The sequence below is a fragment of the Ciona intestinalis genome, chromosome 6 (genome assembly GCF_000224145.3).
Source record: "Ciona intestinalis chromosome 6, KH, whole genome shotgun sequence".
NCBI classification, from domain to species: domain Eukaryota; kingdom Metazoa; phylum Chordata; class Ascidiacea; order Phlebobranchia; family Cionidae; genus Ciona; species Ciona intestinalis.
Window position 1 is genome coordinate 2,033,837 of NC_020171.2, and position 13,286 is coordinate 2,047,122.

General features: G+C 36.8%; 2 protein-coding genes across 3 annotated transcripts; one reads left to right on the top strand and one right to left on the bottom strand.

The window, feature by feature from the left end:
- Positions 1–47: 47 nt before the first annotated feature.
- Positions 48–7,280, bottom strand: LOC100186274 (carbohydrate sulfotransferase 10-like). 2 transcript variants are annotated; one of them, XM_026834840.1, is made up of 5 exons: positions 7,090–7,280; positions 6,691–6,819; positions 2,303–2,509; positions 1,275–1,457; positions 48–1,118 (listed from the first exon to the last, which is right to left on the bottom strand). In XM_026834840.1, exons 3-5 carry the CDS (start codon positions 2,501–2,503, stop codon positions 603–605), a joined length of 900 nt encoding a protein of 299 aa, XP_026690641.1. In that variant the 5' UTR covers positions 2,504–2,509; positions 6,691–6,819; positions 7,090–7,280; the 3' UTR covers positions 48–602. The 2 variants fall into 2 exon arrangements, with proteins under 2 accessions (XP_026690641.1, XP_026690640.1); XM_026834839.1 differs by lacking the exons at positions 6,691–6,819; positions 7,090–7,280 and adding an exon at positions 2,895–3,055.
- Positions 3,626–12,864, top strand: LOC100175380 (kelch-like protein 10). The gene is made up of 13 exons (XM_026834858.1): positions 3,626–4,272; positions 4,640–4,748; positions 4,989–5,156; positions 6,670–6,881; positions 7,810–7,940; positions 8,352–8,506; positions 8,809–8,926; positions 9,323–9,486; positions 9,976–10,067; positions 10,282–10,387; positions 11,226–11,366; positions 11,891–12,108; positions 12,495–12,864. Exons 1-13 carry the CDS (start codon positions 4,088–4,090, stop codon positions 12,802–12,804), a joined length of 2,109 nt encoding a protein of 702 aa, XP_026690659.1. The 5' UTR covers positions 3,626–4,087; the 3' UTR covers positions 12,805–12,864.
- Positions 12,865–13,286: the final 422 nt, after the last annotated feature.

Below are 13,286 nucleotides of genomic sequence, written 5' to 3' on the forward strand. Positions count from 1 at the left end.
ATTGTAAAGTAAACGCTAATGGCTTGGAACTGAAATGAAACAAACTGTTCATTCAAATATTTATTAACATTGATTAAACATTCTATAAAAGTCTAATACGCACGCGCATCAAACCGGCAAAGCGCTACCCAATGATTAATTTGTTATATACAGGCGAGCGTGTAAGCAATTATTAAAAGCGTTTGAAGCGTGCAAAAGCAAAGTGTAGAAGCAATGGAAATAAAAGTGGTTTTATAAGCAAAAAAATATCATTGTAAAGTGCTATATACGATTTTATCATTGAAGTCAAAATATACTACTGTTGGGATATAAGGTAGATACGGTTAGCGCATATTATCCCATATTTTCTCATCGCGTTTTTAACAGTTAATAACGCTATTTTAAAGTCGAGAGAATACGGTTATATAATTTTGTAAATAATCTACCAAATTGGACGATAAAAGAGAATAAAAACATGAACTATCTTACCCCAACCTACAATTTGGTTCTAGGTTATAGCTTATGTTGTAAACGTAAACCTACCTCGCCGAGCCAGTTTACGCCATATATACAGCCTAATTACAATGCATCTAATTCACAGTGTCTAAACAAGCGAGGCCATATCACCATAACCAATTTGGTTTAGGATATCCGAACATATCAAAATCTCGTTTCGACATTTCATATAATGCTAGCGACAAATTTTTCGGGACAGTTTTGAAAAACCTTTCCGTTTTATGAATGTCTGTCGCAGGTTTCGAACTTGGGAAAAACCAGTTCCTATGTTCGGGGGATATCCCTAGAAGCTCTGCCACGTAACGTACGTCATCACTCAGCGTTTCCATTTTCATTATGACGTCATAACCATGGTTACAAGCTGAGCACCAAGCTTCATACGACCTCCAATGATGGTCTCTACTACCGTCTTGATTTCTGATCAAATGGTTTACGAAATCTTCGAAGGTGGCGTGTTCTTCTTTAGCTGTTCGTTCAGATACGTTTGCTCGAATTGAAATAAACTGATTTCTAAAATTTTTAGACAGTGGCTTGAAAACGTATGTGTAACCACGACCAGTTGGTACTAGCTTATCTGTGTAGGCAGACACAAAACGCTCAAAAGGGCTTCGAACCAATATGACCTAAAAATAAAAGTGGTTGATATTTTGGATGTAACTTACTTATCCTCACATGGAGGGCAAAGACAGTCGTTATAACACAGGTGTTCTGTTTCATACACCTCGTGCCAGCTTACCAGTTACCATGTACAAATTTGTACAATCGTTCATGCAACTAACGTTTAAATACTGATCCCAAATTTCTTGTTTCTTTTCCGCCGTTGGAAGAGCGGCGATTCTTCTCTTCCTACCTTCCGCCATAAGGCCATTAAATTGCATAGGTGTTTGATTCACCCCTTCCATTTCTAGTATAGACCTCAGAAAAGTGGAGCTCCCACTTTTATAGATTGGACACGCCGTGAACTGAATGAATGAATGAATGAATAAACGAATGAATAAACGAATGAATGAATGAATGAATGGCTAAATGTAACTAAGTTATCCTCGAATGGCAGGGCCAAAGTTAGTATAGACTGTGGGGCACGTTGGGCAGGGCAACTGCGATCGTTACACTACGGGTGTTCTGTTTATATGAATAAATGAATGTAACTCATTTATATTCATGTGGCGGGGAACGACAGTCGTTATAACACGGGAGTTATGTTTCATGCACCTCATGCTTGCTTACAAGTTACCCCGTACGTAACTTTTTGAGGTAACTATTATTTTTGGGCTACATATATATATATGTAGCATAGTGAATTCAGTATACTATGATATAGTAGCAGCACTGTGGGCGCTGATGGACCAACTCGTGCCTATAAAGGAACAAATATTTACACATACATAGATAACCACCATAATTTTTAGCCTATAGCTGTGTCCACAGTTTTATAGTGAGGTGTCAATAACTTTCGTATTTAAAACAAAAGGAGTGAAATTATTCAAGCCGTTATTCAGGGTAAAATATTAACTAGTTCTCAATGACAGCAGCCTAGATAACGAATTCCTCGTAAAGTCTGTCAGCATTGGAGATGTTTAAACAAATGCCTGCTGCTCGTTCATCCAAATAGAAAGGAAAATGTCAACTATATTTTATGTTATAGATAACGCTTTTATTAACCCTGTTATTATAAGGTATAGAACCCATACCTTAAAACCGTAAAAACTTATATTTATCCTTCAAAGCTGGATGCTATATACAGAAGTTCTGTTCCATACACCTTACATATACATTGATTCGTTTACTTATTTATGCATTTATTCACCTTGTACTTTTTAGAAAACAGAGCATTTCCTATCGGTTCGTTTCCCACTTGTCTTTTATCCCATTCTGCACACGCCTTTGCAAGGGTGTCCCGTCTTTCCCGGTGTAAAGTTGCCATAACACGCATAAAATCCGCTGTACCGCTCCTTTTATAATGCTGAACGCTGGAGCAATTTTCTTGCTGTTTTTGAACCGATAGCATCGAAAACTGAAAATATATTTTTGAGCTATTAAATAGAAATGCGTAACTTGTAAAAACGTTTGTAAATTTGCAAATAAGTCTTTTGAAACATAATATGGGATAAGATGGTTATACCGTCAGTTAATATTATCCCATATTTTCCAATCGTGTTTTAGCAAGTAACAACGCCCTTTTAGAGTGGTGAGAATAGGGTTATTTAATACTGTAATAAAATTCTAAATCAATGTATTTTGTGTTTAAAATCAACGGTTTTTAACAAATGAATTTCTGGGTATTTTTATCTAGAGCGTGTTTTAACACTGTCGTTTTGCTATAAAATCAGGCTGTTTTATATGTCATATAAATACGTGAACCGGTAAATATATTGCATACATATCAAAAATACAGATACCTGTCTTACAGCTGTTCTGTATTGCTCTGCTATCACGTGTGAATTCAAACTACTTAACGTCATAATCCCAATTATGACAGATAATGCCACACACAGAACGAACATAAACTTTTTACCTACAGCCATTTGGCCTATGTATATTTCGAAAAAAAGCAAAAAAATGAAAATATAAATTATGTTTTGCTTTTTAGTTTTGCTTTAGATTATAAAAAATAGCTAATTTAAAAATTATTAAAAAAACAATACAGTCATACTATTTAAAAAACATTTAAACAACTTCTAAATTATATTTCTGCATTTTTAACAGACAGCTTCGCAAAATTTCTTATGAAGCTACTAATAACTTCAACAGGCAATGAAAAAACGACAATTGACAGTATATTGGCATAATATATTTAACTTATAATATCGTGTGTTGTTAAAACTTCGTTTTTATCAATTGTTTACAAATATCCTTGCCAACTTATCCCTAAAGTTTACTAATAACTTTGGTCTATATTACGCTATTAAGTACAGCAGTGACAAATTGGCACTATGCGATAAGGATCATGACTATAATATAAACTCGTGTAACAAATTCTGCTCATGTTTACCGAAGGTGCGACAACTAGAGGCATATCAGAAACACGTGTTAAACAAATTGAGTATTCATTCATTATTAACAGCCTTATACGTGGTCTAAAATCAATACAAAATGATCTAATTATGGCGTGCTTTTATTTAGGAAATTTTGTTGGAATTAAACGCTAATTCTGTTATAAAAAAAAACGAGCGGAAATGGTTAATTTTTAATTATTTGGTTTTTTAAATAGGTTTAGCAGACACGCTTTTATCTGCAATTTTACTGGTTCCACCCGTTGTATATTTTAACAAATGTTGTTTTGCTGCTAATTCCGTTTTCTTCACTGTTTTAATTAATCTAATCTTTGCTACTGTGTTTAAAGAGATAATTAATACCTATGTTATGTTATGTTTAAATACGAAAAAACTTTTAACTTTTGACCCATTGCCGTTTGTTGCAAAAAAGTATCAATATTGACGTCATAATCAACCAACAATACAATCAACCATGTGCATTTGTTTATGTTTAGTCTCAAAGCAGTGGTAGTAGGGGAATTCAAAATAACCGCCGATTTTAGGAGAATTTATAAAACTGCTTATAACTGAAAAATTTGCAACCGCGAGGTGCCGCTATGGCGCTCTGTCTGAGCGATTCAGAGACTTCAATGTTAACTAGTCCTTTACTGGTAGATTCATGGGCGTCCACATTTAATGACTTAAGACAGAGAGGAAAGTTTTGCGACGTCGTGATAAAAGTCCAAGATGTAAGATTCCCGTTGCACAGGCTAGTACTGTGCGCGTGTAGCGATTATTTCAGGTAAGATAATGCGTTCAAGTTATATAAAAAAATATCTCTTACTCAATTATATACAAGGTATCTTGTAAGCGGGCATGCGGTGTATGAAACAGAACACCTGTGTTATAAAAACTATCGTTTGCCCGCTATGCCAGAATGGATAAGTTACATTTGTTCCTTCATTTATTTTATTTAAATAAGAGGCTGATGATGTCATTTTAGCCGTAACATATCTCCTGTAGTACACTACTCCTATAAAACTTGGTCCTCTGACTGCCATTTCGTTACGAAAATCGTCTGACTTCTTGAGTGCTATATATCATTGCCAGATTTTGGAATATTTTGTTGTAATAGTTTAAAGGCGCCTATTTCTTCAAATTATTTTCAGAGCTTTATTCGACGGCGGCTGGGGCAGCGGGGATAAACAAGAAATAGAATTAACAGGGACTTCCCCCGAAATTATGACGTCACTTCTCAACTATGCGTACACCGGACAGGTAGTATCTAACAGTATTTTATCAAATTAAAGCTGGACTTCCAGTTTACTAATACTGCTAATACGAAACAGTCGTTATAGACTCTCATGACGTGTCAAACTACAGGGCCTCACTTTTACAAAAAAAGCTTTAAAAATCGCGTATGTGCGTTTTTACATTTTAACATGTTATGGCTAAAATATAACTTACCCTAAAACATTGTTTAAAAATTTCGAAAGTCATACATATGCGTTTATACAGGTTATAATAACTTCGCAAAACGTAGAAGAACTTTTACCAGCTTCTGATAAGTTTCTAATGGATTACGTGAAGCAGAAGTGTTGCTCCTATCTTAAAAAGCAGCTAACACCTATGAACTGTATAGGAATACGACAATACGCCAGGTATAGTAACTTACATGTACAGTGGGGTGGGGGGAAGACGGGGCACTTTTAATACATAATATCCAAACATCCTGATCGTGTTTTAAACAATTAACAACGGTCTATGGAAGTCATGACTACGATTTATATTTCTCTGAATGTTTTTTTCGTTTACCACCAAATGGGACAGGAAAATAGAATAAAAGGGTGTCCCATCTTCCCCCATTATACTATAGAAACTGTTGCTAACAGACATATCGTATTTTCCACCTGTAGCGTGTTTTAACGACATGTGTCTACTCTAGAGAAATAAAATTACATTTTCCCCGATATAGAGTAGCAACAGAAAAGCTGTGCAACTTTAACCTCAATAGAAGTTTAAACGCTATAGTTTTACCCGTTGTTAATTTAAACTGCCTTCAGATACGTAGATGCAAATATATGCATTTAAATATAACGGGCTGGTTAAGCAAAATATATAACTTTATATAAATACAACTAAGACATTTTATGACCTACCCCACTTACACTTCAATGAATATCAATTACGTAACACTTCAAATCACAGTTAATATATATAAGAAGAAATCACTTAATACGGAAATATTACAAGATTAATAAACATTTAATTCGGATGTCAATATAAAACACAAAAGTTCTTTATAAAGACTTTGTATAGTTCGGATTACCCATATATATATTGACACGATAAAATAGACTAAATTAATACATTGAATATAGTATGGTGGGGGAAGATGGGACACCTTTAGCTCATAATATCCAAATATCTTGATCGCGCTTTAAACAATTAACACCGGCTTGTGGGAGTCGTAAGGACACGGTTATATATTTTTTTCATTATCCTTGTCTACTACCAAATTGGACGAAAAAATAGAATAAAAAGGTGTCCCATCTTCCCCCACCATACTGTATAGAGATTTACAACTACTATTTATGCTCTAGCAAAATACGTATTCATATATATAGACAGTAATATACAAATATAATGGTTTAAATTTTTCCCTTATAAAAAAGTCGGCACTGTTTTAACCGAAAAGCTATTTTATATTGTTCTGACTATAGCGCATTTGAAACCACATAACCAAACGTTTGGAATAGTTACCGATGAGACACTATGAGTATCCTAGCAGCACATATGTGTATTTACCATATAGGTGTTACGAAACTTCATGCGTTTATACATGTGTCGCGTTTGTGTATTTACTGTATTTAGTCGATCAGTTATTTGATTGCGTGAACGTTAGTCCTTATGATTTTGTAAAAAAAAAAAATTAAAAATAGATTTATTTTGCAACGATAACCTATGGTAACGCGTTCTGGTGAATACGTTTAACCTTAAATTATCTTCGCATGGCGGCGGGGGAATAACAGTAGTTGTAACACCGGTTCTGTTTCATACACCTCGTGCCAGCTTACGAAAGTTACCACGTATATGTAACTTTGTGCTTTTTGGTGATATCGTTTCAGTATCTTATAATCCGACTGACAACTTGAAACCTTACGGATCCATTCCACTTTGTCACAGCGCCGGACATCAGATAACACATTCTTCGTCTTACCTTTTTAACAGGTCATTCTTTTGTCCCCGGTTAGTCGACGCTGCGAATAACTACATTCTGTACAATTTCGAAGAGGTGGCGCAAAAGAGTCCAGAGTTTTTAAATATGGCGTTTGATGACGTCATCCAGCTAATAAACGATGACCGTTTAAACGTAAGGCTTGAAGAAACGGTTTGTGAGTCAGTGTTCAGGTAAGATAGATAAAGAACACTTTCTATATAGTAGGGTGAGGTAAGGTGGTTTAAGTTTTTAATCTCTTTTATCGTTACATTCGGTACGTAACCGATCCTCGCAAAAAAAGACAAGAAATATTGGACAGAAACAGAAAATGTTAATTATGTTTTAACAGTATCCATCTTACCCCACAGTACTATATGCATTACATTGATTAGCGCTTACCTTTAGCCTTGTGTAGCAGAATTCTTCAATAACTTTGGTCTGATTCTTATACGCAGGCCGTTCGTCAGTATAAACTGTGCATTCACTAAACAATGGCTGACACTAACAGTTTATCGTAGTGTTTTACTTGCTGCCTAGTTTTTCCTTTATCGCATTCCGGCGCTTTTAGTCCTGCAGGCGCCTTGTGGCGTTGCGGCGCTTTCTAACTGGCATCCGGAACAAATTATATGCCCGGACCTAATTTTACACAAAACCAGCGCTTTTACTGCTGCAAGCACGTGTAGTGACATTGCAGCCGTTGCGAATTAGCACCTGGAACAAATTTCATGTCCGGACCAAATGTTACAGGACGCCGCGCTTTTAGTTTAGCTGCAAGTGCGGAGTAATTAACATTTTGTTTTGTGTTGTAAGCCAAGTCTTCAGTTTAGTTTAGTTACTGTAGCAGTTGCTTTGGTATAGCTTTAACTTTAGACTATAATGTAATATTATTGTTTATTACTGATTTAGCTACGGTATATATAGTAGGGTGGGGAAAGATGGGACACCTTTTCCTTCTGTTTTTTGTCGCATTTGTTATTAAACTAATGTGCAATAAAAGGTGTGCCTTATTCTCCAACCCCACTATACTGATTAAACTAAGTAATTTTTATATCAACTCATCGTTTGTCAGTGGCTTGATAAACGTTAATTTAGTTCATTATAGCAGCTCTTGCATTGCAGATGGATACGACATGACAAAATGGGTCGAATATCCAACCTATCTGTTATGTTGAAAGGGGTTCGGCTCGGATTACTCGACCCCGAATATTTCATGACCAAACTGAAAGGTAACTTCCTCAGTAAATTGCGAGGTGATTATGACGTATTAATCATAATTATCATCACATATTGTAGTAGATTTTGAATTGCTACAATGTATCTAGTAAAGTTTTAATAGAATAAATAGTAGGGCGGGGAAAGATGGGACACCTTTAGCACATAATATCCAAATATCCTGATCGTGTTTTAAAACAATTAACAATGGTCTATATGGGAGTTTTGAGATTATGGTTTTATAATTCTTTGAATGTTCTTTGTTTACTGCCAAAAGAAAATAGAATGAAATTTGTCTCATCGTACTATATTATGACGAGTACAAACGTTATTTAAACTATTGTTCGTCTTTTCGTAGGTGTGTCTATATAGTCGATGGCCTAAATATCTACTTACTGTTGTATATTTAACTACCCATCTTTGCGCTTTTGCTGTTCCTTCTCACCCAGGTTGCGAACTTGTGACGGAATCAATGGCTGAATGCAGAGGGCTTATAAAAGATGCAATGAAGGTCGTATGTGACTTACACGGCTTCGATAGTAACACAGTATCCCCACATGGCAACGTCTTCAGCTCTTTGGTTAGGCCAAGACTACCGTTTGAGGTACAACGTCTAACTATGATTTAATTACCCGTTTTCGACTCGAGATATGTTGCTTTTTCTGTAAAACTGGTTCTGCCTTTTTGGCATTTATTTGCGTACTGACGTTTCGGCGCCTTATAAATACAGGATGTCTTCCAATCTAATTTTTTAGGAATAAGGACCGATGTAAATGTTTTTGGTCGGCTCACATTGGTTATGTTAATTGTTTAAAACACGATCAGGATATTTAAATATTATGTCCCAAAGGTGTCCCGTTTTCCCCACCCTATACTATATGATAAAATATATATTTTTGCACCCAGATATTGCTAGCAATAGGCGGCTGGAGCGGTGGAAGCCCTACTAATGCAATAGAAGCTTACGATCCAAGGGCAGAATCTTGGCTTAATGCTAGCACGATACCAGGTACAATGCTTCGTGGTAAGACATACACTAACGGTATTAACTACTTAGAAACTGCTTGATTCCATTATATGTGTGAAAAACGAAGATATTTTAAAATGATCACCCACAAGGTTACATATGTGGTAACTCGTAAGCTGGTACGAAGTGTATGAAACTGAACCCCCATGCTATTAGACAACTTCCGTTGCCCCACCACGTGAGGATAAATAAGTTCCATTAATTCATTTAATGGCGGCTGCTCGATCCTCGGGGGTGGCTTGCACGGCTTTCGGTTTCTCCTGTGAGAGGCTAGAGGCGCTGGCCGTGTTGCGAATTTCAAGATGGCGGCTACGGATCCATTCGGATGGCTTGCAAAACTTATTATAATCACATTAGTATACTCTATGGTTAAACTCTAACTTTCTCCCCAAGACAGCGACGTTGCTGGTGGCTACAGAACAGTTGCTGACATACCACGTGCTTACCATGGAGTTGCCTTTGTAAAGGGAAACGTTTACGTCATTGGTGGATTTGATGGAGTCAACTACTTCAATACTGTTCGTCGTTTCAGTGTAGCAAACTTTGAATGGGTGGAGGTAGGAGAAAAATGTTTTTTTTTAAGTCGTACAGATAAACTTTTCACAGGGTTGAAGATCTAATCACTATTAGATAAAGTCCCACAAGTCGTACTAGCTTATACTAGGATGGGGGAAGATGGGACACCTTTTCATGTATTTTTCTGTTCCAATTGGTAGTAAACAAAGAATATTTAAAGAATTACAAAACCGTATCTTCATGACTTCCATAGACCGTTGTTAACTGTTTAAAACACGATCAGGATATTTGCATGTTATGTGTTGAAGGTGTTCCATCTTCTCCCACCCTACTACAACCTAAGTTTTACATTTCTTTTCGAATACTGTAGCGAAACGGAATAATTAAAACAGTGAAGAGAAATCAATTATAGCAACAAAACTACAGTAGTTAAAAACGCTAATTTTAAACGCTAAGCTATATGGATTTAATATGCCTAACTGAATTATGAAACATTTAAGTTGTCATTTAACATTATGTGTTGAATACAGGAGCCTCAAATGTTGCATAAGAGATGCTACATCAGCGTCACTGTGCTGGATAAGAAGATATATGCGTTGGGGGGAATGGATGGAACGAACAGGTACGTGGTGTTGATGTATTTATATACCGCATGCTTGCTGTCAAGTTTTAACCAATGTGTATTCTACATTAGAATTTCTACTTATACAACTTTAAATGTATGTAACTTATTTATTCTCACGTGGTGAGAAACATACATTCGTTATAACACTGGTGTTCTGTTTCGTACACATCGTGCCCGCTTACGAGTTACCACATAACTTTATATGTTTCAGACTTAACTCTGCGGAATGTTATGACCCATCACAGAAAATCTGGAGCATTCTACCTGACATGAATGAAAGTCGAAGCGATTCAAGCGCAACCTCACTGCACGGAAGGGTATGATATTTAGGGTGTAGGTATATTCAGTGTAGATGTGTTAAAACATAAGGGGCGAGAGAATATGGTTAATTTTGTATTTGTGTATGAACCACTTCCAAAATAACGTAAGCCTAACTATCCAACTTGTTTATGTAAAATATTTATCCTTGCATGACGGGGCAACGATAGTCGTTGTAACGCGGTTGTTCTCTTTCATTTACCTCGTGCCCGCTTACCAGTTACTTCGTATGTAATTTTGTTTGTATGAGTTTTTTTTTGTATCGAAGTTGTTTGTATGAGAAAGTCGTTATAACATGGGTGTTCTTAAGAACTAATACACTAGCAGCTGTATGTTACGTTTTCGAAGCATCAGATCCTTACCCATCCATTGTTTTCAGTCGTTATAAAACCGGTGTTCTGTTTCATACACTCCGTACCCAGCATGGTATAGAGGCATGCACGCTCACAACTTTGCCGCCACAAAATTGAATAAATGAAATGAATGTAACTTACTTTACCCTCGCGTGGTTGGAAAACGACAGTCGTTATTACACGGGTTTAACACCTCGTGCCAGCTTACGAGTTACCATGTATATGTTACTTCGTGGGTAATTAATCTTTGGGGGGGATTTTTTCATTTTTATTTATGTATGGCTGATAATTTAGACAACCCATTAGTAACCACTAGGTTCGAGCAATTGCCGTTAAGTGTCTTGCCCAAGGACACATACGCCCATAATGGTAGCAGCGTCGAGCCTTGGACCCATAGCCTCTGGGTTACAGGCAGGCGCGCTAACCACTATACCACTGCGGCGGAAATTACCAACAATATCTTCACCAGTCTACTACAAGACAGGTCTACATAGCAGGCGGGTTCAACGGGCAAGAATGTCTCTTCACAGCCGAGTTTTACGACCCTGAGACCTCAGTATGGACAAGAATAACACCGATGAGAAGCAGAAGATCCGGAGTTTCGATTATAAGCTTCCACGATATGGTTGGGTGGATACATAGATATCATATAAACTAGTTTTATGCAAATTAGTTTTATGCAAATGAATGAGTGTAACCTAGTTATCCTCGCGTGGGAGTTACGACACTTAACGTGTGGTGCTATTTAAAAATGTATATTTCGTATGCTATATCCTCATTACTAGGCTAAATTGCAGTACTGCAGCCGTATATGTTATATGGGCGAGGCTTAACGGAAAAGTAAAGGCCAGGAAACCTGAGATTCAGTCTAGAGATGGCGCATATAGATTTTAAATTTAATTGGTTTCTCTTTATATACCATATATAACAGTATAAATATTGGCCACATTGGACGCCTTTAGCACACAACACCAAAATATCGCGTATTTTAAACAATTAAACACAGTCTTTTGTGTTGATACGGTTTTATAATTCTTGAATGTCTTCTGCTTACTACCAAATGTGATATAGAATATTAAGGTGTCCCATTTTCTTTCATCCTGGTATATAGCCTTGATATATCATTATAACGCAACCCAGTGATCCCAGGTCTATGCAGTTGGAGGATTCGACGGCGTGAACAGATTAAGGCACGCAGAGGCGTATTGCCCACGTACAAATACATGGCGTAACATTGCAAGCATGAATAAGCCGAGGTCTAACTTCGGTATAGAGGTCGTAGACGATCAATTGCTTGTAGTTGGTGGTTATAATGGCCACCAGACCTCCTGGGATGTAGAAGCATACGATGATACAGCGAATGAGTGGTAGGTAATGACGAAGTTTAAAGTCCAAACATAAAAGAATGAATTATTCAGGTTTTACTGATAAGTGAATGAATGTAACTTATTTATCATCGCATGGGGGGCTATACTACAGTCGTTATAACATGGGTGTTCTGTTTCATACACCTCGTGTCGTCACCAGGTATGTTGCTTTGTGGGTGACCACTGGGTTGAAGCAATTGTCGTTGAATTTTTTGCCCAAACACACGAATACGCTCACAATAGCAGGATTGAGTCCCGAATTCATGAAAGTGTGGCTGGTAGGTCCCAATACAGTATAGATTCGCTCAAATTATAACAATGCTCTGTCACGCGCGGATAAACAAGTAACGTTCATTCATATATGTTTTGTGCTGTTTCTCCTATAGGTACGAAATCAAGGACATGCATATCTGTCGTAGCGCTCTATCCTGTTGCGTCATGTCAGGGGTTCCTTATGACGTCATAAAGCGTTACTGTGTACCACGTGACACGAATCCTACGTCATCATCTCCCGATACGCAGGACGGGGCGACGTCTTCAATTAATCCGGAAGATGCTGTTTTATCCGAACGAAGCGGGATAACAACCGATGACGAAGAAGACCAAGCACTCCACCAACCGGAGGTTGATTTGAGGGCAAGAAATGATCATGATTTGTCGGATGACGACGAAATGGAAGAAGAGTCAGATCTGTAAAGATAAAACAAAATGAACCTTTTAGCAAGATGCTGAAAGAAATACAATCAAAAAAACTTTCGAATGTGCTGTTTCTTATGCCCGCATAGAATGTTGAGTTTTAAAGATTTTACTAAGTATAAGTTTAACATTTTTCGAGAGTCGTGACTACCAGAGCCACAAAAGTGTTTTCATGGGCAATTTTAAAGCGCTGGCGGTTATAAAGAAATGGGCTAAAAATCAACACTGCTATTGAATTACCGCATTAAATTTATGTCCGTACAAGTTAGTTAAAGTATGACTAAATACGGTTTAAAGTATTAAAACAATTTTATATGTTCGAAAAAATGCTAAGCGGTAAAAATTGTCCCCTAATTTTTTTAAAGCTCATCCATTTTTTTACAAATACAATTTCCGTTACAGTCCACTGCATTTTCCCGTGTATGGAAAAAGTGCAGGTGTGCGTGTTTCTTTAGTGGGAAATTAGGTTTTTTAAACTTGTA